Source organism: Caloenas nicobarica, chromosome 7 (assembly GCF_036013445.1).
Source record: "Caloenas nicobarica isolate bCalNic1 chromosome 7, bCalNic1.hap1, whole genome shotgun sequence".
NCBI classification, from domain to species: Eukaryota; Metazoa; Chordata; class Aves; order Columbiformes; family Columbidae; genus Caloenas; species Caloenas nicobarica.
The window spans coordinates 16,861,155-16,887,135 of record NC_088251.1 but is presented as its reverse complement, the minus strand read 5'-3'; the positions used below and the strand labels follow the sequence as shown (position 1 = coordinate 16,887,135).

The 25,981-nt window shown below is 39.1% G+C and overlaps 1 protein-coding gene across 1 annotated transcript in view; it reads right to left on the bottom strand.

Moving 5' to 3' along the window:
* Nucleotides 1-25,981, bottom strand: part of BLNK (B cell linker) — a 49,922-nt gene that overhangs the window by 12,096 nt on the left and 11,845 nt on the right. The window contains exons 2-15 of the mRNA XM_065639040.1: nucleotides 20,806-20,871; nucleotides 14,960-15,016; nucleotides 12,904-12,953; nucleotides 11,897-11,937; nucleotides 10,856-11,012; nucleotides 9,513-9,673; nucleotides 8,948-9,026; nucleotides 8,117-8,197; nucleotides 4,888-4,913; nucleotides 4,307-4,335; nucleotides 3,887-3,985; nucleotides 3,063-3,105; nucleotides 650-677; nucleotides 272-344 (exon numbers count right to left, since the gene is read on the bottom strand). Coding sequence (XP_065495112.1) covers nucleotides 272-344; nucleotides 650-677; nucleotides 3,063-3,105; nucleotides 3,887-3,985; nucleotides 4,307-4,335; nucleotides 4,888-4,913; nucleotides 8,117-8,197; nucleotides 8,948-9,026; nucleotides 9,513-9,673; nucleotides 10,856-11,012; nucleotides 11,897-11,937; nucleotides 12,904-12,953; nucleotides 14,960-15,016; nucleotides 20,806-20,871 — 990 coding nt within the window. The remainder of the gene's footprint in view (nucleotides 1-271; nucleotides 345-649; nucleotides 678-3,062; nucleotides 3,106-3,886; nucleotides 3,986-4,306; nucleotides 4,336-4,887; nucleotides 4,914-8,116; nucleotides 8,198-8,947; nucleotides 9,027-9,512; nucleotides 9,674-10,855; nucleotides 11,013-11,896; nucleotides 11,938-12,903; nucleotides 12,954-14,959; nucleotides 15,017-20,805; nucleotides 20,872-25,981) is intronic.

The window sequence follows — 25,981 nt, the reverse complement described above, 5'->3', positions numbered from 1 at the left end:
GCACTACGTGCCTGCATCAGGCACACCAGCCAGCAGCTGCCAGCAGGGGCAGACAGTGAAGGGTGGTGGGCACTGGCATGCAAGCAGTATTCCTCCAGAAATAACAAAAATAATAGCTTGCCTTTATCTAGCCAGGATATCTTTCATGAACAGCAATAAAAATTACTCCTCAATTCTGATTGCCATAGGCAAGGGTAGGAGTTAGGTCCTAATATACCCAGTAATTAACCCCATCCCTATCAAACAAGTAGTTTTATTATTTTTTACTCACAGGCCCCTTGGTAATGGAGATGGAGCTGCTCCAGTGGGAAATCTGGATTCTTGTGTGTTATTGAAGCTATGATCTAGAGATGCAAATGACATATTTAGCATGCAATATTAGCTGTATCGGAACAGAGGGTTTTCCTCACTGCCATTTCAGTGTTAGTGTAATAACACTAAAAAAATATCCATTGGTTTAATTTTTGTCTTGGCATGTTTTCACTCTGATTATACTAGAAAACAGTTCAGTACCATTTGTTGCTTATTGCTGACTGTTACAGAAAAAACTTAACTGACACACTCCACTACATGCTATATTAAGGTCACCAGTGACATACTGACAACAAATTCTGCTCATATTGCCATGTTTTTAGTACAGAATACTTACTTTCATCATTATCGTTTGCTTCATGGTCCTGTAGTGGAAAAATATGTTAGATTTTATGAGAAGCAATTAAAAAATTACTTAATAAATGGGAAGTGCATAAATAAATAATCTGGTTTTGGTAATCTGTAGTAATGTTTAAAGAAATATTTGTACAAAATGCATATAATATCCAGGATACTTTTCATCGGCCTTTACTATTACAGCATTTGAAAGATTTTAGCAATCTAATTTTGAACTTTCTAATAACCTTGAGATTGCTTGTAGTATTGAAAAAATTGTCCCTGAATTTTGCAGTAAGACCTTTTGGTTCATCTTTCATTTCTGAGCTGGAAAGCAGAAATTTTGCTGCAGATTTGAATATATTAACACATTTTCCACTGAATGGAGGACACTGTGTAGATTGTCTTTCCCACCTTCTTTTGGAGATACTGTTTTTTGGCTCCCACCTCTTGTCTTTTAGGGAATCAGACTTGGATATGGTAAGTACCTTCAAAAGAGGCACCGGTTATCAGTTTGTCCATCTCCATCCACCATGTTAATGACTCTTAACTAACGTTGGTTACAAATGCACCCATTCTCTGGTTGGAGAGGTGTAATCCATCATCCAGCAGTGAGACGTGGAGAATTTTTTCTCCCCATCAGCCCAGGACTTTGAGAGGAACAAGGATTACAGTTCTGTTAACATGATCAGTGCTGGTTAGTGTTTGAGAACAGACTGAATGGGAGCAGTTAACCGATGTTTCAGTTACTGTTTTGCATTGTCAGTGTGCATGGTCAGGGATGGAAAGGCACAGCATGGCCCTGGACAAACATCATGCTCAGTACCATGTTTTTCTTCAAAACTACAAGGGCTTGCCACTCGCACAACAAGCAAAGACCCCAAAATTTAGACCACACTGGCTAATTCTTAGGCTGACTCTTGTGCCAAACTGGGTAACTGCAAGTACCCAGGAGCTGAATACACCCATTCTACAAATGAATGTTTGTTTGGGAGGCTCCATCCTTGGTGCTGTAACTAACTTGGTGTGTGGCCCCAGCAAAACAACAGCCTCTCTTGATCCTCTGCAAAGCTAGGGTGATATCCATCTTAGAGGTGAGCTCTGAGAATGGATTAATGGAGAGGTTTCAGCTGCTAAATGGCACTTGAGTGTGTTCTGAAGCAGGAATATTCTTGTTAGTGCTGATCACAGACTGGAATTTCTGTCCAAGATTCTCCCTTCAGATGGATTTTTTTCCTGCTTTTATATTGGTAAGAAAAGCAGAAAAATCAAACCATTTCATAAAAGAGAAATCCTGGACTTGGCATCATTCAGGAATTGTTCAGCATTTTACAGAATATTGTGATAAAGTGGAAGGGAAACAAAAATGCTGCTGCTGTAGTATATAGAGGTATGCAGCCTCCCCTTCCCCCCCAACACTTGGTATATCTAGATATTTAAAGATTGAAAGTAAGACTATAAGATGTTCTTATATCACCTGCATTATGTTACTGTAGCATCTAATGCTATGGTGTGACCCCAAATTCCTAATTTTAAGTGCCTAATTTCTCTATGTAGTTATTGGTAGACTGATTATTTCTTAAGGACAATTCACAGTGCTGGGCTGGGACAGTTTGATGCACGTAGCTTTTGGCACAGATGCTGATGCAGTTACTGTCACCCTGTTTCTTGGTAATTTTCTCCTCATATGCACCCTTTCTTGTGCTGGCACAACTGTTAGTAGAGCTATGGTGCACAAAACTTTATGGAACTAATCTGGCTGAAAAAGAACCTTTTATGCATTTGCTTTTGCCCATTTGCTGCAGTTCAACAAGTTTCCAAGTAGTTGCTTCAGAAAACCTTTGTTCCAGTACAGTGGGAGGGACAGACTGGGGACAAGAGTAGAGGAAGAGGAGATGTGACTCAAACACAGCCTTAGGAACCGAAAGCCTGTAATTACTCCTTCATGGACTGCATTTTCTAGTGATACTGGTTACTCAGACTACCTAGTCTGACATTTTAGAAGGATTCCATTTTCAGAAAGTATTAATCATTCATCACTTGCAAGGAATGAGGCTCAAGGAAAGTGTTTCAGATTGGGCAAAATCGCCCATTGCTACTGTGAGTAAGGTTCCTGGAGTTCAACTGGTATTTTTTTAGTAAAAGAAATAGATTATTTTTGTGGACTGAGACATCTATCCCCTAAAACATGTGAAGATTTCCTTGGATCAATACAGATGACTAATGTAACTCTTTTGTCCAGAAGACTAATAGCCACAATTACAATATTAGATCAATCTGACATTCAGAGTCATCTATTTCTATTATTTAATCCAGATAATAAAAAGTATCCATCCATCTCTATTTATATATATAAAACACAAGAAAATGCCAAGTTTAACACATTCTTTTATAGTGGCACATTAATTACTCACTGCTTTTGGATGAAGACGATTTCTGGGAAGAGGCAAAATATTTCTGGAAAAAATACACAATAAGTTGAGTAGGAATTACTTATTTAATTGCTTGGCTCAGATATGCATTTCAAGATCTAGAGAGGAGGTGGTCTGCAGTAACGAGGTTTAATTGCAGCTATGCACCCCTGCAGTGGTTGTGGTGATGCTCTGCCCTTAGTGTGGAACTATTCTAGAGCTGCTGTCCTGGGCATGGGGTCCCCTGCAAGTGCACCCAGAACCTCTGTAAACACCATAACACACACAATGTTGTGGATACCACCTGCTCTTCCTGGGCCATATGGCCCATTTTGTAGAATGATGTCCTGGAGATGTGACAGTGGTTTCAAAGCAGTTTCCTACACTTCTGGGGACACAGGACTGAAATAGGCTGTATACTCAAGTCTCCTTTGCCTGTTTTCCTCCAGACACTGGGAATATAAATCATGGATTTACTGTGTCCAGCTTCCATACAAGCAATCCTATGCCTCATCCCCTGCAAAAATATATCATTTGCAAGGGTGCAGCATTAGGTAATAGGACTTTAAACTGGCTTGCAGAGATGTTTTAACTCTGCGCTGGATCCCCGAAGGGATATTCAATAAAATAGTACCTATTTGGCAAACTGGCTTGAATACAGAAGTTCGCAAAGAAATGAGAACTTTCAATTCTTACCTTGTCTCACAGCCCGTAGATATAATATTTGTGTCCTGACAATTGCTTATTGTCTGAGGGCTACACTACAGAGACGAGAAATTTTTTTCTCCACTAATATTTGCTACTGATATAAGCTGCTCTTGTCTTACCTGGAAGGATCCAACTTGGGTGACTCTTTAGACATGCCATGCACGTGGGAGTGCTCTGTGTTCTGAGCAGGCATAGATGGAAGTGGCTTAGTGAACCTACTAATAAAACACAAATTAAGACAGGAAAATAATATTTAACAACAGTGAATGCAAAGACAACCTATTTTTCTCCTCCCTTACTCCCTCAAAATTAGAAAAATACCCTTATAAGGTATTTCTTTTTAATATCTGTTATGTTTGAGTTATTGAAAGTAACTTATAATTGGATGTCAATTTTTGTGTAGACAATCTAAAGAGAGATAATTACTGTATGTGTATCTTCTAGAGAGAATTATTAAGCATATCGTATCTAAATGAAAAAGCATTTTCTAACAAGACTTAAAGCATATACACATACACACATTCATAGAAATGGATTACCTGGTTACTGGTGGTGGTGATGGTTTTTCCTGTAAGAGAAATGCACTGAATTATTTGGTCGCATTTTGATTTCGCAAAAATGTATTTGTATGATCCTATTTATGCTATCACAGCAATATCTTATTTTTGATACAGATTTCTAATAGACTTAGTCTGCCCAGTAATCTCCACTACGATAGGAGAGGCAAGAAGTCACAAGCGGTAGATCTGTGAAGCCCTGAGCACACTGCTTTGGCCGTATGTCATGTCAGTACCAGCAAGTGGGAAGGAAATTACTATGTCAGAACTGTCACTGCTCCTTTGCTGCAGTTCTGCTTCTAGAAAGTGTCCCCTTAGGCTGCTGCTTCCCAAATCAGATCATTATACCATAGGACCAGGAAACTTAAGCCTCTTCCCGTTTACTCTGTTCTGCAGACCTTTTGAATTGGTTTGCCAGCTTTTCTGTGAAGGAAGTGTCAGCTTTAAGTGCAGACAGAGATTTGTTCCCATTTTTTCCCTCTGAAAGACTGATCATCTCTTTTTACAATCACATTTATTCCCTGCCTGAGGGCAATTTGAGTCAAACTATAGAAAGGCCTCACCTCTTCTTCAGGAACCTCATAGACTTCTGTAGGACAGGAAGGAAAAAATGTGTTCTTTGGTTAGTAAAAACATACATGTTACCAGAAAAGCTGGTAAGAATTTGTATCAATGGTACTTCTGCCTCTGGAAAAATAACTGAGATGTTGCTCAGAGCTTGATTCTGCCTCCAAACCCCTACACCCCTGATCTTCTAGTGAGAACTTCAGGAAGAGTCCCAGAAAGTCTAATAACCAGTCACTGTATTAATGAACCTTCCCCCCACCCCACAAGCTTGCCCCGCCCCCCCCCCGCTTTTTTTTTTTTCTTCCCCCCGCCAAAGCAAGCTGAATGCTTGGGTTGTACAAACCTGGGACAATTTGTAAAAGATGTGTTATCACACCTGTGGTAGCATTTAGCCTTTCCTTGACTCTCAGGAAGAGATCAGGTGAATCATGAATACAATCTGGCCAATTTGTGTGGCCACTGTCCATCACAGAATCACAGAATGTTAAGGATTGGAAGGGACCCCGAAAGATGATCTAGTCCACTCCGCCCGCTGGAGCAGGAACACCCAGATGAGGTTACACAGGCGTCCAGGCAGGTTTTGAATGTCTCCAGAGAAGGAAGAATGTCTCCACAACCTCCCTGGGCAGCCTGTTCCAGTGCTCTGTCACCCTCACTGAGAAGAAGTTTCTTCTCATATTTAAGTGGAACCTCCTGTGTTCCAGCTTGAACCCATTATCTCTTGTCCTATCATTGGTTGTCACCGAGAAGAGCCTGGCTCCATCCTCATGACACCCACCCTTTATATATTTATAAACATTAATGAGGTCACCCCTCAGTCTCCTCCAAGCTAAAGAGCCCCAGCTCCCTCAGCCTTTCCTCATAAGGGAGATGCTCCACTCCCTTAAATCATCTTCGTTGCCCTGTGCTGGACTCTCTCCAGCAGTTCCCTGTCCTTCTTGGACTGAGGGGCCCAGAACTGGACACAATATTCCAGATGAGGTCTCACCAGGGCAGAGTAGAGGGGAAGGAGAACCTCTCTTGACCTACTAACCGCACCCCTTCTAATACACCCCAGGATGCCATTGGCCTTCCTGGCCACAAGGGCACAGTGCTGGCTCATGGTCATCCTGCTGTCCACCAGGATCCCCAGGTCCCTTTCCCCTACACTGCTCTCCAACAGGTCATTCCCCAACTTATACTGGAGCCTGGGGTTGTTCCTGCAAGACTCTACACTTGCCCTTGTTATATTTCATTAAATTTTTCCCTGCCCGACTCTCCAGCCTGTCCAGGTCTCGCTGGATGAGCACAGACTTCTGGCGTGTCAGCCAGAAGCCCAGTTTGGTGTCATCAGCAAACTTGCTGACAGAGCACTCTATTCCCTCATCCAAGTCGTTGGTGAATATATTGAATAGTATTGGTCCCAGTACCGACCCTTGAGGGACTCCACTAGATACAGGCCTCCAACTGGACTCTGCCCCATTGACCACAACTCTCTGGCTTCTCTCCTTCAGCCAGTTCCCAGCCCACCTCACTACCTGATCACCCAGTCCACACTTCCTCAGTTTAGCAGCGAGGATGCTGTGGGAGACTGTGTCAAATGCTTTACTGAAATCAAGATAGACCACATGCACTGCTTTGCCATCATCTATCCACCTGGTTATGTCCTCATAATAGGCTACGAGGTTGGTCAAACACGACTTCCCCTTGGTGAAGCCATGTTGACTGTCCCTAATGGCCCTCTTATCCTTGATATGCCTTGAGATGGCACCAAAAATAAGTTGTTCCATAACCTTTCCAGGGATGGAGGTGAGGCTGACTGGTCTATAGTTTCCCGGGTCCTCCTTCTTGCCCTTTTTGAAGACCAGAGTGACATTTGCTTTCCTCCAGTCCTCAGGCACCTTCTCTGTTTCCCAAGACTTGGCAAAGATGATGGAGAGCGGTCCAGCAATGACTTCAGCCAGCTCCCTCAGCACCCGCGGGTGCATCCCATCTGGACCCATGGATTTATGGATGTCCAGATTGCTTAATTGCTCCCTAACCCAGTCCTCATCAACTGAGGCAGACTCCTCCATTGCCCTGCCTTCCTCTGGGGCCTCAGGGGTACGGGGCTCCTCAGGACAGCCTCCGGCAGAGTAGACAGAGACAAAGAAGGCATTCAGTAACTCTGCCTTCTCTGTATCTTCTGTCACCAGGGCACCCACCCCATTCATCAGTGGGCCTACATTGCCTCTAGTGTTAGTTTTATCTGCCATGTATTTGAAGAGCTCTGTCCCATAGGTGTATTTTAATTCACAGATACTAAAAGCAAAACCCACCAGCATCCTTATATATGTTCAGTTTCCTCAATGAAAATCGAATTATATTTCAATAAATTTTGTGTCAGGCTTCATTACTTTTACTGCACTGAAAAATGTCTGAGTTCCCACCAGGGGGGGATGTTTTATTTTTTTTTTAGTAACATATGTCAGCAGCTGGTTTTTGCTTGACACTGATTTACGGAAAGGCTGAGATAGAGAAGGGCATTTGAAAATATCTGAAAAGCGACTCACAAAATCTTAAGTCATTCAGAAAAAAAACTTTCGTAGTTTACAACTTGAAAGCTAAACACATTGCTAATGAATATGCAAAGACTTTTAAAGAACTGTGTGATCAGTCTGTAAAGGTTACATTCCAAGCAATTCATGACAAGGATGCAAAACAACTCTGAGTTAGCAAAGCTAAGAACAGTTAAGCAAGTATATCTGCACTTACAAAAGAAAATATGATTTTTCTTATTTACTTCTGCTTTTGTTTCCTTTTCCAAAGAAACTGCTCTTTATAGAACTTAAACAGGATCACTGGTATCACAGGACATGCAAAACATCAACTTATACAGAATTTCTTTAAGGTTGAGTCTTGATGTGGTTTTAAAATACCGAGTCTTGATTCCTATAGTGAAATCGTATTACTAACATGCTGAGTCCTATAATTGTTTTTGCGGTATTGATCTATTTGCGTTCCTCCACTACAGCAAAACACTAAAATTGAATTGCTTTGGGGCAAACAACTTGTTCGCGTTTTATTTATGCTTAAAACAGATTTATTATTCAAGCTAGGCAAAACAACTGCTACAGCATAGAAAAACCTAAAGGGGAACATATTTTTGTTTTTCTGAATTACATCATATGGTTTGTGTTGTGAATAAGTGTAATTTTGTATTCCTCAGTCTTAGATTGTTTTAATAGTGATACAAACTCTACATACCTTGCATATCAGAAGTAACAGAAGGCTTCAGAGAAGTAGGGGGAACTGACTTTGTTGTCTTCATAAACCTGTTCACAGGAGCTAAAAACATTTTATTTGTTACATGTATAATTGTGCATGCGAGTGTATATACACACAAACTCATATATACACATATGTATTAAAAAAATCCCTAATAATGTAACATTTATATAAGAAGAATAAATATTAAGTAGGTCCAAGTGCTAGCTTTTTTGTGTGATCTTGAACAAGTTAACTGAGGCAGAAATCAGTTCTCCTTTTAAAAGAGAAACACTATTCAGTGTTCATGCCTTGCTGAACAGGTTTGATACTGTCAGTAATGGCAGAGAGCAGAACTACATACTCTTCTCTGTTTACTTTTCACCTTTGGACTGTAATAATTTAATTCTCCAGCTAAATATACTTCAAATAGTGAGGTGGAAAAAATGAATCAAAGTCTGTCTTTGTTCACTGAAAATCTAAAAAGGCTTGCTCTTCTCCTTAGGCACTTCAGCAAACAGAGAATTTTAATGCTATGGCTCCCTTGGGTGAGGAGGGAGATCACGTACCATGAAAAGCTTCCTGGTTGTACAAGGACCGGACTTTGAAATAGCTGAGTGAGAGAGGCAGGAATTAAACATGGCTTCCAGTAAAGTTAAAAATAATTTTCCTTGCTTTGTCATGGGCCAAAAGAGCCAACTGCCTTTTTGCAGGCTGCATTCTCTTTAATAGCTGCACCACCACTCTTTGAATCCTAGAAATAGACATTAGTTTGATCCATTTTTTCCACTGCTGTTCCTAACGTGGCAGTAATTATTAGCTTAAACTCACATCTTGTAGGTAGTGACATGCTGCTTTCTGTGGGTTCAATATAGTTGTCGTCATTGTCCACTGGCACAATGTAATTATCCTGTGAGAAATGCAGGACAAAAATCTAGCAGTTAAACCTCCACCACAACAACAAACTGTTGGGATTGAAGCCCCAGCAACAGCTTGCAGTAGTTGCTATTTCACAGTGACTTCTATTTCAGACATTTATTATCCTATGCGGATGAGATTCTTCAAGTCTGAAAACCCTTCACCAAATTACTCCAGTTCTGGACTGGTGGATAAAGCCCTCCCTTCCCTTTAGTCCTGGGGTAGTCTTTGAGGTTTCTCTCTCCCCATTGCTTGCAGCTTCTTAGAGATGAGCAGAAACTATTCTGTGGTCTGAAGAGCCTCCTGGATACTTGAAATAGGCAGATCTCTGCTAGGAATCAGCATGGTAATCTCAGGTCACTGCTTGTGATGTACAAAATGATTTGGACTATAGAGGCTAAGAAGGGCATCAGGCCATGATCAGTATGGGGTCATCTGTCATTTAAACTGTCCAAAAAAATATACCTATAAACATTACCTCGTCGTCACTGCACGCCTTGGGCTTTGGTGGTACTTTTGGTTTAGCGGCAGGAGATGGCAAAGGCATGGATGGTTTCTTTGGTCTGGACACAGCTGGGCTGGGTGTACTTGGGAGAGGTTTCTTGATGGGAGGAAGCTGCTGGTGACTGGTGCGATTGTCTTTTAAATGGAAGAAAACAACAATTTCAGTAAAAATTACACATTACCCTCTGGACTGTGTTCTACTGCCAGTGCAAACAAGTCTTTACTGTGGCTGCAGCTCAAGCCAAAAGGCAGAACTGAGTGTATGCTGGTCCTGATGTTGAGACCTGTGGGCAAACTAGTCCTATTTCATCACTCAAGGTAGCAACCTAGTTGTCTGTATCAGGCTGCAGAGGGTGCTTAGACACTCACTGTTGGATGAGCAATTGTTTAACTCCTTGGGGGAAAGGTGGTGGCTGGGTGGTGTAGTCCATTAGTTAGTGTGTCCTGTGCCAGGCAAGTGAGAAAGAACGTATCTGACATGTGATAAAAACAACTGTTACAGTACAAAGGGTGGAACTAAAACACAAATTATGCTAGCTCCTCTGGGGTGTGATTTTAAAAATTCCTCTCCTTTTCAAAGAACACGTAGCTGAAGTGCTGATAAACTTCTATGTGTACGTGTGGCATTTTAGCACTTTGATGATTATTCCACAACCAGTTAACAGTATTGCATCATACAATAATGACAGCTGGCATCATGCCAATGTTTCTTTTCCTCATGGCCCAAATCTTCATCTAACTGAAGCTAAGTTTCATTCACTTCAGTGCAATCTGCCCATGGTTGAAAAAGAATTAAAACAGGAAGAAAAAATGCCTTTATGCTGGACTGATGTAAATAAAATCTTGATCCTGTCCTGTTTTTCAGGATATTTAATCTCCCCAGTACCAATCTTGAAGGGCAATAGGGAATAAGTATTTGGGCTGCTTTGTCCTCTATTTTACTGCTTTTGGAATAATGATTTGAGATACAGAAAAGATTAAGATGGGACCTGTCTAATCTTATGTGTTTAATCTTCAGTACAAATTCCTGCATTAAATACACAGCTGAATCTGGAGCCAAGTTAGTGACAACTCCCATACATTTGCTTGGATTTTGTAGTTAGTAGATGTCTATCAAAGCCTGTAGGATACGTTATATTAAAATTCTAAACATTGCTAGCAATACTAATGTTTCACGCTGTAATAACAAACCATATCTCTGAAAGCTGAAGACCCGATTGTCAAACACTTGAGGTTAGTCCATTTGAGGCCTTTTCTATTTTGGTACTGATAAATAAGCAGTTATCAAGCTGAAATAGCCAACTAGTCCATAACTACCTGCATATTCACCCCTAGAAATAGGGAGTGCAGAAGGAATCTTCTTTTTCTCCTGCTCGCTCGGAGGCGGCTCATAGCTGTCATCAGGGTTCTCTTCACTGGGGACCACATACATCTCAGAGTCAGAGTGGTCATCTGGATTTTCATAATCACTGTCCTAGAAAGACAGAACTTCCCATTTCTCATCTTATAACATATTTATGGCTTCATAACAGTGTATGACACAAATATCCTTGCACAAGTACAATTAACTAAATTACAAGGATGCATCCTTGACAGGACATGTTACACTCCCTTGCAGTGCTCCCTCTCCAAACAGACACTCCCGCCTGCCTCCCCCTCTGCTCCTCCCAGGACGTTCCTGCTCCCTGCTCCTTGCTGTCTTAGAGGAGGCTCTTAACACCAAGAGTTCAGTCTTCAAATTATGGACCAACAGCTTGTTTCCCTTCATGGGACAGTTCTTTCCTAGTTCCAACTGTGACTCCTGATGTGTCCTGTCACTTCCTCTCCATTTCCTATTAAAAGGGTACTTGGGAGCTAATTCCAGAAGGGAACTAGTCACTTCAGGCTGATGCTTGTACACTATGGCAATTACTTCACATGGCTGATGACCATGACTTGCTTCATTCTAATGTTCTCTAAAATCTTATCAGAAATTTTTCATTTTTAGGAAGAAGTGGCTTTCCCCTCCTCACTCCTCCCACTCCAAAACAGAAGGTCTTAACTGGTTTCTGAAATTACTGTTCACTTTGAGAACTCCCTCAAATTGATGCCATGGGCTTACCCAACCAAAAAGCTTAGCATCCATGGCTACCACTGGCAGTGCTTCTGAGTGTACTTCTAAGTTGAATGTGAAAAAAATTGAGATAGCTTAAAGTCAGTGGCTACTTACAAATAATGCTGACGTAACAAATAAGATAACATTTCAGTAGTATTAAAGTTCAACTACAATAGATGATTCAAAAATAGACTTTTATTATTATTGCTTGTGCTGAACTTGTTGCCACAGTAACCTCCTACTACCCCAAAATATGTACTTACAAAATCATCTGACCATTGTTCCTCTTCATTGTCTGCATGTTCTAAACCAAGCATTAGAGTTAATTAAGGAGGTGGAATAGCGAACATAAATGTTTATCTTAAGTACAGATTGAAAAGAAGAATCTATCATGTTCAGTTAAAAAAGAGTGGTCAAAATTTCCTAAACAGTTCAGAGCAATACATCTGGCTTTGACTGAATAGTAAATTAAATGCCTGCTTGCTTGTTTTTCTAAATTGTTTCAGAGATGTTGGAAAAGCATTAGAAAATGGTGAACTGTACATGGTTTGAACAGCAAAGCATGTACTTTACCCAGAGTGTCCTGCTAATGAATCTAATTTTTAAGAAGGACTAACAATTTCCACATAACAGATCTGTCGCTGACCTCTGCACTTCACACTTTCTTGCTTCTTGGTTAAGACTCCAGGACAGCACACTAATTACAAGTGTTTACATTAAACTTGGAACAATTATCTGATATCTTCCAAACTCTGTCCTCTTCAGTTTTCATATCGCTTTTTCATTAACAAGATAGTTGTTAACTTGTAAAAATGGGCATGAACTAGTTTGTGGGCAGTGCTGTATGACAAGCAAATATAGTTCTACCTGTAAGATAATTCATGACATCATCATTTTCACATTAATAGTATTAAGAATCTGAATCTGATGATCCATTTGTTCATTTTTTCCCCTATTTACTTTCACATCCCAATTTCTGGCAGAGAGGACTGGATGTGAATTGTCCTCTATTTTCAGAGCATCCTACATGCAGAACCCTGGTAAATACTGATTTTGAAAGAGTAGCTACTTGCTATTCTTTCTTCACACCAGGACAACTTGCCATGTTTTGCTCTCAGTTCAGAGATGTGAGCTACCTTCAGAGCTGTTGATGATGTTATATTGTTATATTGAAAACAAATTAGGAAGAATATAGCTGAAATATTGTTAAGTGTATAGGTATCAAATATACGCAGATATGCAGTTTAAATTCACATTAATACAGCCTTACCTGAAGCATAATCCCTTTGTGGTAGACTGGGTGGAGGTTTTTTTTTTAGTCTGTAAAGAATAATTATTACATTTATGATCTAATAAGTAACTTTCACTAGAAGGGTGCATTAGCCAGACATATTAAAAAAAAGGTTAACAGATACTGCAGCTGAAGAAATACAGATTACCATCACAGATGCTTAGCAAATAGCTGCAGGAGAATGCTTTGAAAAGCTAGAAACAGATAAGAAATTAGAATCTAATCTAATTATGTTTGCTAAGAACACATTTTGAAAGAACATCTTCCTTTCCTACCCACACTCCTCTTCATTTCCAGTGAAGAAACAGAAAACACAGGAGTCAGAGATGAATGCATGTCTATCTGCAGATGAAAATCTGTTCAGGCTCACAGAAACTTTGCTAAACTGTGGCATAAGAAATTAGTGCAGGGCTCTCCAGTCATATTTTCATAACTATCATTCTGCATGCATTTTATTTTCTGATTACTGCTTAAATGCATACCAGGCCTCTCATGGCCAGATTCTGTTTTCACTTACTATTATTTTATGTTGTTATGGCCCTTTTTTGGTAAACACTGTTATAAAGGTATTTGTAATACAAAGTGAATCAGAAGATAACTTGTAGAAATACTGAAAGGATCTTTCTGGCTATATGTATACATGTTTATGTATATGCGTGTATATATATTTAGCAAACAGGAATATATATATATGTAATATATGTGTATAAACATACTCTTGCTCATGCATATGTGTATATAGATATGTATATTCCTGTTTGCTAAATTGCAGCTGTCCAGAGAAAACACTGATTTACAGTCAGTCGATATATCAGTTATTCTGTTACCCTGTAAAAAAAAAGAGAAGAATTTGGATTTAAAGTCAAAAAGAATGGTGCATGTGTGACAGAGGTCAGACTGATGGGTCTGAAGAGGAAAAACACCTTTGCTTTTAGTAGCCATTAACAATTTACATTAAAATGACTCCTCAAAGTGACTTTTGAACGTTGTCTGACAGCTTCCCTGTAGCACTGATGGGACTTCTCACCATGGACCTGAACCTTTGTCCACTGAATTGATGGCTTCACTCGTTCTTCAGTGAGGTCCTAACAAATTCATTTGCAAAAATAAGCAAATTATTTACCAAAAAAAATAGTCTGCAAAGAATTTAAAAGGTTTTATTGTATCTCTGAGCAATAGTCATGTCTACAGATTTTGCTTTATCACAAGAATTCGACACTCAATATTTAGGTCCTGAGTGGGCTGCTTCAGTGTTGTTGTTCGGGTACCAGTGTACCTCTGGGTGGTGGCATGCTGGCACTAACACATCAATTTACAAAGTCTTCCCATCTGTTTTACCAAATGGTTTGGCTACTTTTGAGTTGCATTCATGGAATTCTGTTGTTCAGGTAGTCACCAGAAAAAAATGCACATGCATGAATCAATGAATAAATGGTGCATTGCTAAAGCTCAAAAAAAACCCCAACCAAAAAACCAAACCCAATCTAGGCACATTATTTTTGAAGTGTTTACCTGCTTTGTTCATCACTAATGATGGATAGCGGCCCCCTCCAGATCTTTAACTTCATGTAGCACAATGTAACAGTGTACAAACAGTAAATTAAAAAGCATTCTCAACAGCCCTGCTGTTGTCTTCTGGCCAGGTTAGCACAGGCATGTTAGAAAGAAAAACCCAGGGCCACTGCCAGGGCAGATCTCTGGTCTTAGGGAAAGCAGACCAAAGGAATCTATAAATGTACTTTACAACAGGTCTGTCGTGAGTTGTTCAGAGATGATGGAGACTTGGAAAAGGCTGGGACTCAAACATAGTAAGAGGCTGTGTGGGTCACAGTGTAAGAGATGCGGCTTAAGCCACATTATACATTTCCAAGGTGCTAAGGAGAAGACTTTAACACTTTGTCCCAGGCCCCATAAATCCTGGCAGCGGCCCTGATAGAAAATGTAAATATGTTATAACAAAAGCATATGAAGCACAGAACAGAGGTCTGTGTCTAAGCAGCCTATCATGCCATTGTGCAGCTCTGAAATAGCATACCGATCCCAAGTATCTTTCCCAGTTTTGCAAATTAAGGCCACTTGTTCATTTTGGAACCTGAATATCAATAGAAGAAAAGAAATAATGTTTCTGTCACAGAGCTGAAACAGTTCACCGCCACATCTATATTTGCTAGAATCTCTTAAAACATGTTATTTATTCTAAAATTCAAATCCACTTAAAAAAATAATTCTTGCTGTACTGGTATGATTTACTGAGTGCCAGAACTGAAATTCAGGCTCTTTTGAAGTCAACTGGAGCTTCACTTAGCAAAAGCCAGAACTTCACCCAATGTGCAAGCCACAACACAAGCTCAAAAGACATAACCCCTATGCCAAGGATTGGTTACCTAGCTATTTCAGATTCTGACGTAATTATCCACATAGATGCTTGCAGAGTGATAATTGACTCCATCCCATTCCCCTGAAGTTAATGAGAAAGGACTGAAAGAATCAAATGCCATCCAACTGAGCATATGTACTTCAGTAGAGGACAGAATGATTTCCTAACATATCTTTTAACAGTTATATAAAATTATAGCAAATGCAATTTCCAAGTAAAATATTCTAGTGCTACTCTGCTCTGGACTTAAGTTACAGTACCTCTGTGTTAGCTGTGGTAGAACACAAATAATTCAAGTTTCCATTTACTTTAACGGGACTAGAGTTTTTCCGATATTTAATAGAAAAGAAGTAATTTTATGGTGACTTTGAAATATCCCCAAGATATTTCAGTTCTAAAGGACTCAATAAAAGCCAAGTATGTTTTTGGGAGTACGTTTACAGGTTTTAAAAGTGACACAACACATCTTATTATATACATTTTAGCTTCAACAAATAACCAGGTATCATTTGAGACATTTCATGTAACAGGGCCTAGATGCTGCTCAGAGAAGAACAGAATGCAATGTGAAGAAATTCACAGTAACTTTTAGGAGACTAAACTATTTCATTTTAAAAACCAATATATTCTGAGATTTCCTCTCTATAGCATGATGAGGTTGATCCAACAAAGCATTCAGGCATGGGCTTAACTTTTCTCATGTAAGGAGTCCTGTAGGAATTGCAAATATTAATTACATGCTTCAAGTTCATAGCACAGTTTTGTGTTTTCTTGCACTAAATGGAGAATTTTAAAATAAACTGCAGCAGAGGTCTGGGTTTTCTGCTCTAGCAATACTTGCTTTTACATGCTACACCCAGAAAAGTAAACACACATACATAATAGTAGCCCTTTACGTGTAGCACTTAATTCTAGTACAGATGCATTTCCTCACTAATATTTCTGATTAGTCTCTCAGCATTTAAGATGTGCCTAAAAACTCTTTGTTTTCAATAGTCCTTCACTTTTTCTGTTGTTAATTCTGTACAAAGTCCACTCTCTTCTTAGGGGGGGATTGGACTAGATGATCTTTTGAGGTCCATTCCAACCCCTAACATTCTGTGATTCTGTGAACAATTTTAACTTAATAGGTTTTACAAAAAATATATTGACATCTTTACTGAGTTAATATTTATAGTACTTGTTAGTCCTAAGTGCACTAGATCATCATACTTGTGATTAAAAGATAATTTAACTTTGCTAAAAACTTTTTCAGAGGTCCAAACAGGTGCAATCCAGCTGACAGAGAGACTTCTCCTGAGCTGTATTCTCATGACCTAGTGGAATAGTTTGCTATAGCTTTGGAAGTATCTGGCAATAGCACAAAAAATTAAACTGAAACTTTTTTTTTTTTTTTAAGTGTTATTGCTAGTCTTTTGCACATTTTCTTTACAATGTGCTGTGGCAGTGAAATGGCACAGTTGTGATTTCTTAATCTTCACTTTGAAGTATCCTAATAAAAATCCTGGCACTCAAAACATTCTGTTCAGCTACATGTTGAAATTCATGTTTCTTCAGAATACAGTTAAAATTAGGTATTATACTTTTCTATGGTTTCTCTTTTTAAGTGTGGTACAGCTTGATTTTAGTACTTTTCTCTCATTGTTTATGCATATCCTCTAGTTGCAGCTCTGCAGGTTGAAGAGACATTTAGTGACACAACTCCATTTTTCTGCCTGAGGTCATTCCCTGAGTGATAAATGGTATAGGAAAATGGACCAGATGAATCTGAAGTAAAAACTTACCCAACTAAAAAGCTGGGTAAAGCAGGTGAGATGAAGATGCATTTTCTTTCAATTTTTCAGGTCATGTGGCAAATGCGATTTCAAGAAATGCACATATTTGGATTGTGTGTAGTTAGACAAATAAGTACAAGTGCATGATTTCTGATGGCTTTACAAAGGCAGTTTTGATAGGATGTGATATTGCAGCAAGGTAACCTGAACTTCTAGTTTCTCAGTCAACGCAGTAGGTCAGCACATACTGAAACTTTAGGGTGAAATACTGACTTTGCTGTATAGGCAGTATGAGTTTTAGCACCAACTCCAATGGAGCCAAGATTCCACTGAACAAACCCAGAGGCTTAAAGCTTATGATTTCCAGGTGAGTGCTCTGTCTTTACAGTGTATTTCAAGCATAGGCGGCCATCCTGGAGAGTGAAACCCATGATTTGTTTCTTACCTGTTCTGTATTGCCAAGTATACGAATACAAAGACAATGCCCCCAGGTCTCATTGTTTATACAACTTTGACTACACCTATTGCTTTTCCACCTGAGTACATAGTCCTGTTTGACATCATGATCTGCACAGCAGCTGGGAGACTCCAGTATTGTAAACAGCTCTGCATGTGATTAAGGGCAGCAGGTGAATGGTAGCTTGCAGTGGGCAATGTTTTTCCTGTCAGAAAATTTTGAGTCGGGATGAGGAATAAACAGGAACTTTTAAGCAATGAAGAAACCATCTGTAGTTTTTTTTCCTGTTATCGCCACTGTTCAGGCTGCTTTCTGCAGACCTTTAAGACACACGTGGACGGTAGATGAAACCCTCCCCACCTGCAACCTGCAGATGAACTAGACTGGAGTGCAAGACACTTGGTGCAAGAACTTTTCTTACTTTCCTGCATAATCAAGAGCCAATCCAGATTAGGTCAAATGTATTTCATAAGTATTTGATCATTCTTTCAATTTCAGTAGCAGAGGCCTACAGTATATATGTGTGACATGTGACAGCTGTAGGTTTGGGATAAGCAAGTAGACTATTTGACTTCTCTAAAATTATTTCTACTTATAGTAGATTTCAATTTGAGCCAAAACAATGGTGTTTTTTTTTCAAGCATATAGACAAATTCCAAATACGTGCTACCTAAACCCAATTTTTGTACAATTTTTCCTGCGTCATTTTTAGATCCTTGACATTTAATAAGATAATCCTATAACTGAAATAAAGGAAATGATCAACTGGATAACTGCATGTTTTTAGAAAAAGCATCTACGAAAATAAAACAAAGAGCCCCCAAATGGCACATTTAGATGAATACAGCCAGTTCTAATTCTGCAAAGCTTGGCATCTCTTCTACATACCCTTATCAGTGTTGTCAACTCACACTTTATTGCAAGTCTCATTAGGTACTGGGTTCAAGATTTGAGTTCTGAAGTCATGTGCAAATATGATTTTTTAAAAAAAATTGAAGAAAAAATTAAGAGTAAGTTTCTGATCTTCATAATTGCAGAAAAGATTAATATGACTCAGATGAACCATAGGAGTATCAGAAAGATTTTTTTTGTGCTTTTAATCTCAATTTCTATTCTTCTAACTGGCAGAGGTGAAATGTGAGCTTTGTGCTGCAGTCATACATCAAGAGAGTTTTTATAAGCCTGCTCTTTCTTGTGGATTTTTTTTTAATCTTGAGAGAATCAAAGAATTGCAGAATCATAGCAGCAATCCCATATCTGACATTTAATGATGGCACCTCTGACCTTCCCAGCTTCAGCTACATTTAGTTCTTGTTATTTTTCCATTGTCCTTCCCCTTTTAGTCTCACGGAAGGACACACAGTCAGAGCAGTACTGATTAACAGCCGAATTCACATCCAGCAACTGTGGGAGCCAATTTGTTGCCTCAAATTATAAATTTGAGATGCTTCTATTGTTTCTGCCATCTGTTCTCCTCTCTGAGGCATTTGAACAGGACCCACTGCAACATGATTAACATTCACTACACTTAAACTACTAATTTAAAGTGGGAAGCCACCCCTTCTTAAAAAGCATTGCCGCCCCCCAGCAATGTCTCTCACCCCCTCGCTCCCCTCCAAAAACCCACCAAAAGCCTTTACAGCCTAGAAGCTCTTCCCTGTGAGCAGGTCTGAGGTGAAACTATGAGTTTTTTTGTAGACAGATCTCTGAACACAGTGGTCTATTTACATACACACTGTGTCAAAAACAAACATGCTATGATTAAAGATCCAAGTAGTTGAAAGAGGGTCATCATAAGGCATAAAATTTGCTTTGTGCTTGTGTGGAAATAACAAGTACATATACCACGTGACTGTGATTTACTGCGAATTGCAGCAGTGCTGGAGTGAAAGAGGATGAGTAAAGGAAAAAAGTGATCTCAAGAATCTGTCTGATATATCAGGTGTTACCATCAGAACCTGCTCAGGGTTTGTGGACAGAAACACAGCTGTGACAAGGAGGCCCCAGCGGAGGGGCTGCAGCCTCAGGTTCCTCCTCCTGCCGGGGGAACAGGTGAGGCGGGCGGCCGCTGCTGCTGCCAGCAGCGCATCCCCCTCCTCTGCCAGGGGCAGCAGCTGCCCCACAGGCAGACACCAGCCCCACAGGCAGACACCAGCCCCACAGGCAGACACCAGCCCCACAGGCAGACACCAGCCCCACAGGCAGACACCAGCCCCACAGGCAGACACCAGCCCCACAGGAGCAGCCTGGCTTTGCAGAGCCCTTGCACAGCCCAACCAGGCAGAGCCCTACTGCTTCTCCCACAAGCTTACTGATCACTTTGTGTGAACCTAGAATTAGCCCTTGTTAAAACTATGCTTTTCCTTGAACTGAGCCATCATGGTCACTATTTAAGAACAATTTTAAACAATGTTTGTATGCGCCTTTTATGCACAAGAGCTGTATTTCTAGAATTTCATATGGTCGTCCTGGAAACACTGCAGATACTGTGTACTAATTAACTTTTAAAAGTACTTAGTACTTTTGTCGTCAATGACCCATATTAAGAAAGACAGCTGGATGAGAAAAATCACATCCAAATGGGAGTTCAATGCAAATGAGCTATCGCATTAAGAAAAAGAAAAAGTGTGCTAAATAGCTAATTGGTTTAAATAGATGTTTGCCTGGAAACAGTGAACAGTGTATTCATTTGACAAGGATGCAGAATTACTGGAATTTATATGTATAAATACACATGAATATTTTATGATACTCTTATGCACATGACATCAATATGAATGCTGTTTAGCACTTCTTACTGGAATATGGATGTTAGGTAATGCTGGGTTTTGTTTTATGGGACTGGAACACAGGACGACTTAGCCTTTTTATGAGAGTTCTAACTATGATGTCTGACCAGTTGGTTCAAGGTAGATCTCAAATCAAAACTTAATTGCAGCAGGTAGTCTAAACAGTGGCCTGAGGAGAAAGGCAACACACCCAAACAAGTAGTGATGGTCATTCCCAAAGAATATGTAAGAAAAATGCATTTTACCCAAATACTGTTTTTCAGGGCTACAAACACAACCTCCCATTGAAGGCCAGTTCTGTAACTACTTTGTGGTATTCTTAATACTGATGACATTTCCGTAAGTCACAGTCTGGACTAAAGCTTTTACATACACTGAAGTATATCCCTTTAGAATAACGTGGTCCCTCCACTAAAGTACTATACATTATGCTAGCAGAGCTTCCCCAAATTAATAAAACTAGGACTGGCATTTCAAACTTACTTTTTGAATTTGTTTATTATCCCACTTTCATTTTTCTTGATGTCATGCACCATCTTTTGAAGCTTCCTGTAAGATATTAAACAAAGCCAGCATTAAATTTCTATGTGGTTGAACACTCATTTATATAAGAAAAATAGAGGAAATGCATTTCCGGTAAAATTTCACACATCAAAAATGCTTAATACATGTTCAATAAGTAACTTAGTTGCTAAATCATTTGTGTATGAGTTTCCCTCCCTTTTTAACAAAGCTCTTTGCCACGATTTGTGTTATCCTTCTCCTTAATACAATTAAGTGCAGTTTAAACAATTCATTTAAGAGTAAGTGCATCAGGAAGGAACACCATTGCTTAAATTGATTGTTAGAATATTCCAATGTTAACGTTTTGTTCAGAACTGACTTTACAACACTCCACAGCTATAACGGGAATGCCCTCTGATATGTGACATTATACAAGTCATTTCATCAGTGGACAGTTTACCTCATTCCTATAGTGTTTGCAGTTATAATTGGAGGGGGAAAATTATACATTCCCAGGCCATCTGAGAAACCATTGGAGTATCTGTGACTCTGAGCTGTAACAACTTGTGATCTCAGAACTCCAGTTACATGGACTGATCTGGAATCATGGATTGTTTTATTCATCACCTGCACTGACCTCATTAAAATTTTACTTGTAATCAAGGCAATTTAAGTTGAATATCTCATTTCTCACTCTGCAAGTATCATTTAGAGTCCCACCTCCCTTCTCATTTACCACACAGCAAAAATCAAGTCAATGTCAGGAACACAGGTAAAACTTTCTGCAAAAGACTGATTTTATAGTGAAACCTGTTGGAAGTCTGATCAGACTAGAAACTTCTGTAGAATGCATATATATTTTTAGTTTCTTAACACACTGTATTTTCTTCCTGTTCACTTAAACTAAGTATCTTTTATTAGACTTGAGCTGAATATTTTATCACAACCAGTAAAGCAATGATTTTTTTTTAAAAGGGCTTAAAAAAATTTTGTATTCCATTCTTCATTATAAGTTGTCTGTGTCATTTCACATTTTAGTCTTGCCTGCCTTATTTCTGATGCAAACTCAGGCTACCAAAAGACTCTCAGAAGTTTTGCTTACAAAGAAGTACAAACAAAGTATTTTTCCTCTTTAAAAACTTTCTTTAAACTTGAAACCTTATTATTCAGAAGGTTGAGTAACACATAGAGCTTCACTAAAAAGAAACTGTCTTCCAGCTTCATCATTAGTAATTACAGCTGTCTCTTAAAAATTAAAATAACTTTTTCAAAGGAAGTTGGAATCAGATGAGAATTAGCTGAACAAAACCCAGGAAATAACTGCATTAACATTATGCGATTGTCTGCAGTCCATGGTTCAGGTTGAGCAGACATGTAACCACTCAAGGCATCAGGTAGCGGTTGAGAATTAGGCTTATGCTGAAAGGGACCTTCCTACTTCTGCTCCCCATTTTAGAGCAATTGTGGTAGTTAGTGACAATTAATCCCACTTTATGAGACTTGCTTAAAAAGAACAGTTACATAACTGAGTACTTGTAAATTTTTGGAATCGTGAAGTAAATAATGAAGCTTAATTTTAGTCTTAATAATGTTTATTAACGTAACAGAAAAATCTGATCCTTTCATTATGTCAGCTGGACTTGAAGGATATTCCACATTTTCACCAGCCTTGTAATACAACAACATGGAATATTTTGCAGGCTAGGTCATGGGTCTGATACTTAAAACGTATTCCTAGAGCCTAAACATTTGCCCAATTTTACTTAAAACCAACCAACCAAACCAACCCCCACCCAAACCCCTCCACCTATTCTTTTTAGGCTCTCAACTCAGGGGGGGAAAAAAAAAAAAAAATCATGAGGATAACTGACAAATAATTCACAAGCACATCTTTAACTTTTGCTCAAAACGCATACTATCAATTTACAGCAAAAGGATAGTGTTACCTGCTGATATAAAAAAATGAATTACTTATAGGTGTGAGAAACAGGTGCACAGCAAAATGTTTCAAGGTTTCCTGCAACGATGTGCTACATCTACAAGAATAGTTTAGATTATTATCTAAACTAACCAGATACATCAAGTCTGCAAATCTGGGCTGAAGATCTCAGAAGAACTTCTGCTTTTCTGTGAGGTTTTGTTTTTCTTTTTCCTAATAGATTAAGCTTCTGGTTATGCTTGAAACATCACAAATAACCATCTTCTGCAGTTTACTGTTCCTGTCTTGTGCCCCAGCTGGCACCTGGCATTGCCTGTAAATTAAAAGTAATGAGGAATGAAAAGAATGAGAGGAGGTCTAAATGGTTTAGTTCTAGTTTGTGGAGAATGGTTGTTTGCAAGTGTTTGTGTCCTTTTCAAAAAGGCTTGCCATCCTTTAATTAGAAATGCATTTAAGGATCAGTTATTTTTCTTCCTATATTTATTTTTTGTTAGAGATAGGACCCAAGCAACAACAAAATCTAAGTGTAGATTTAGATCTGAATATCGCTTATTGCTCACCTCTGACATTAATGTATCTTTACACTAGCAAGATTATGGCTTTATTTAGAAAAAGAAGGTGTTTCATTTTTCATGACTTATTTTATATTGTCACTTTGATCTCTAAAAAAAACCAACAAACCCCACACATGCATAAATAAAACCCACCCCAAAATTTATAACTACAAGTACCCCAAACAGTTTCCGTTTCATTTGATCATATCTAGGTGAATTGATTAGACTGTCATGGGTGTTACATGTGCACTGAATAAGGCTATAGTTTTAATGAGCATTTTAATACATATTTCCTTTTTTTTTTTTTTAAAGTTGCATTAGAGATAATTGCATGTGCTGCTACTGGTGTGATCAGATATTTTTCCCATGCAGGTGGACTGAAAGCAAAACATCCCAATTTTTGCACAACCAAATTTCCTAAAAAAATCTCTGTCTTTCTTATTCCTCATTCTTTTTCTGGAGTAATTCCGTTTTCTAATTATAAATTGTGATAAATTAGGGAGCATATAATATGTATTTGTATGAATTTTTCCAGATTTTAAAGTTACATAGCTCTTGTAGGAGTTGCTGGAATATTTATTAATAGTTTGTTGCCTCTGGACAACTCAATTTGTATCAAGCCTGTGAGAGTAAGCAGATAACCAGTGCACTGTATAGTGATAAGTGTAGGGAGTTGTCAACATGAATGAACTCGAGTTCAAGTGGAATCTCCTTTGGCCCATGAAGTTGAACAAGCTGCAAAAACCAGTCTGTCCAGTCAGAGGCTGAGACTTCTTGAGATGCCAACTGATATAACAGGCTATAATTGACAAGTTTTACAGAGAGCTGTCTGACTGACTCGTGATTTTAGAGAGATAGTAGAAACAATGAGAGGCAGATAGCAAAGCCTATAGCAAGAGGATTCTCCAAACCTTGAGAGTCTCAGACTGAAGCCTGAAGGCCACTCCAGAGCGATGACAAAACTGAAGTACAGAAGGGCATTTACACACTTAACATTTTGCCTCCATCTGCATATCTGACTAGCTCTCAAATACTTCTTGTCTGGCTCTCAAATATTTTTCTTTGCTTAAGACAGTACTCCAAGTAAAGAGTTTCATTGTGGGAAGAACTTATCAGAGCAGCAGCCCTGAGAGTATCTAGGAAATGAAGGCTACCATGGCTCAGTGTAGACAGTCCTTGCTGCAGGTACATAACTACAACCTTCTTTCTTCACAACACATCTGAGTCAGGACCTCGTAACCAACTAATGCTTATTCTCCAACTACTCTCTTGGGATGAACAGATACTAGAAACATTCAAGGACCTCAATCAGCTAATATTGTAAATGAAAATAATAAGTAATGCTAGTTTTACCTTGCATTGCGTGCAATTAAAGATATTTAAGAGGTCAAACTTAAGAGTTGTTTCTTAACTACAAGCACCAACTCTTCATTCAGCTTGGTTGAGAGCTTTTTATGTAAAGTCAGGCTTGCAGATAAAGGTGCAGTCTGTGTCACTGTTAATCTTTGAAAACACTTTTCAGCAATAGATAGCTATTTTGAGATCCACTTTAATTGTGACAGGTATAGACTGGATGGGACCGTTTGATCAGGAACTCACTGTCCACAGAATAGATTTCCAAACTTCTGCAGATGAGAAGTTTGGAAGTCTTGGCTCTAGGTGCTTCCTAAAAGTTTTAGGTTTCTTACAAATACCTTAGAAATTCTACATGTTGGAGGGAATAACAAAAAGATACTTCAATGACTCTTAAAGGGAAGCACTTTCTAGCCCTGTGTTGATTTTTTTAATATCTTATCAGTTTTGACCTCCAACAATTCAGGATTATCCAGATGTATTGACAAAGGGGTCACTAGCTGTGATACATATGTAAAGGAAGGTGGAAAGGTTTACCATTGCAAATACAATATACCCTGAAGGGATTTGCTGTGTCACAAAATACCTAGCTGTGCTCAAGGACTGGCAGAGCTGCCTTGAGATAAAACGAAAGGAAACAAACCCACCCTTTCTTTGATCTGCTCACAGCTCAGCATATGGAGAATATGAGTCAAGTGAAGGGCGATGGGTGGGCCTGGCCTATGACACATCCCCACTCTCAGACATCCCCTGGAAGATTTGGGCTCTTTTGCATACAGGCTATCCCACAACAGCTTTCCAAATTAAAACATTTCTTTAAAAGAGAAAAATATAAATACGAAGAAGAATATAGTGTGTAATAAGGTTCTAACTCAGATGTGAGATGAGGTATGGAGTCCCCAGACTTGAGAAAGAGAAGTCTGTCTTAATTTCAGACAGATTTGTGTAATAAGGAATTCTCCCACTACTTAGACTAATTTTTGAGAAATTGTATTTATCCTTATTGTAAATCTGTGAAGACATTTACAAATATATATTATGTAAATATGTATATCATGGCTCAGAGCAGTCAGTATGAATGGCTTTTCTGTGGCCACCGTCTCCCCCTGCTCCTGCTAACAGAGACGGACCTCCTGTGTGCATGAACAGCAGGTTCACCTACTTGTGCACAGCGAATCCAGGACTTTGGACCTTCAGTGACCACACTCTCAATATTTTAGCTGTACAGCTGCCTACAACATGTGGTGACAGCCCATAGCAAGTGACACCCCTTGCTGTACGGCTGTGCTACATGGTCTCTGGGGTGGGA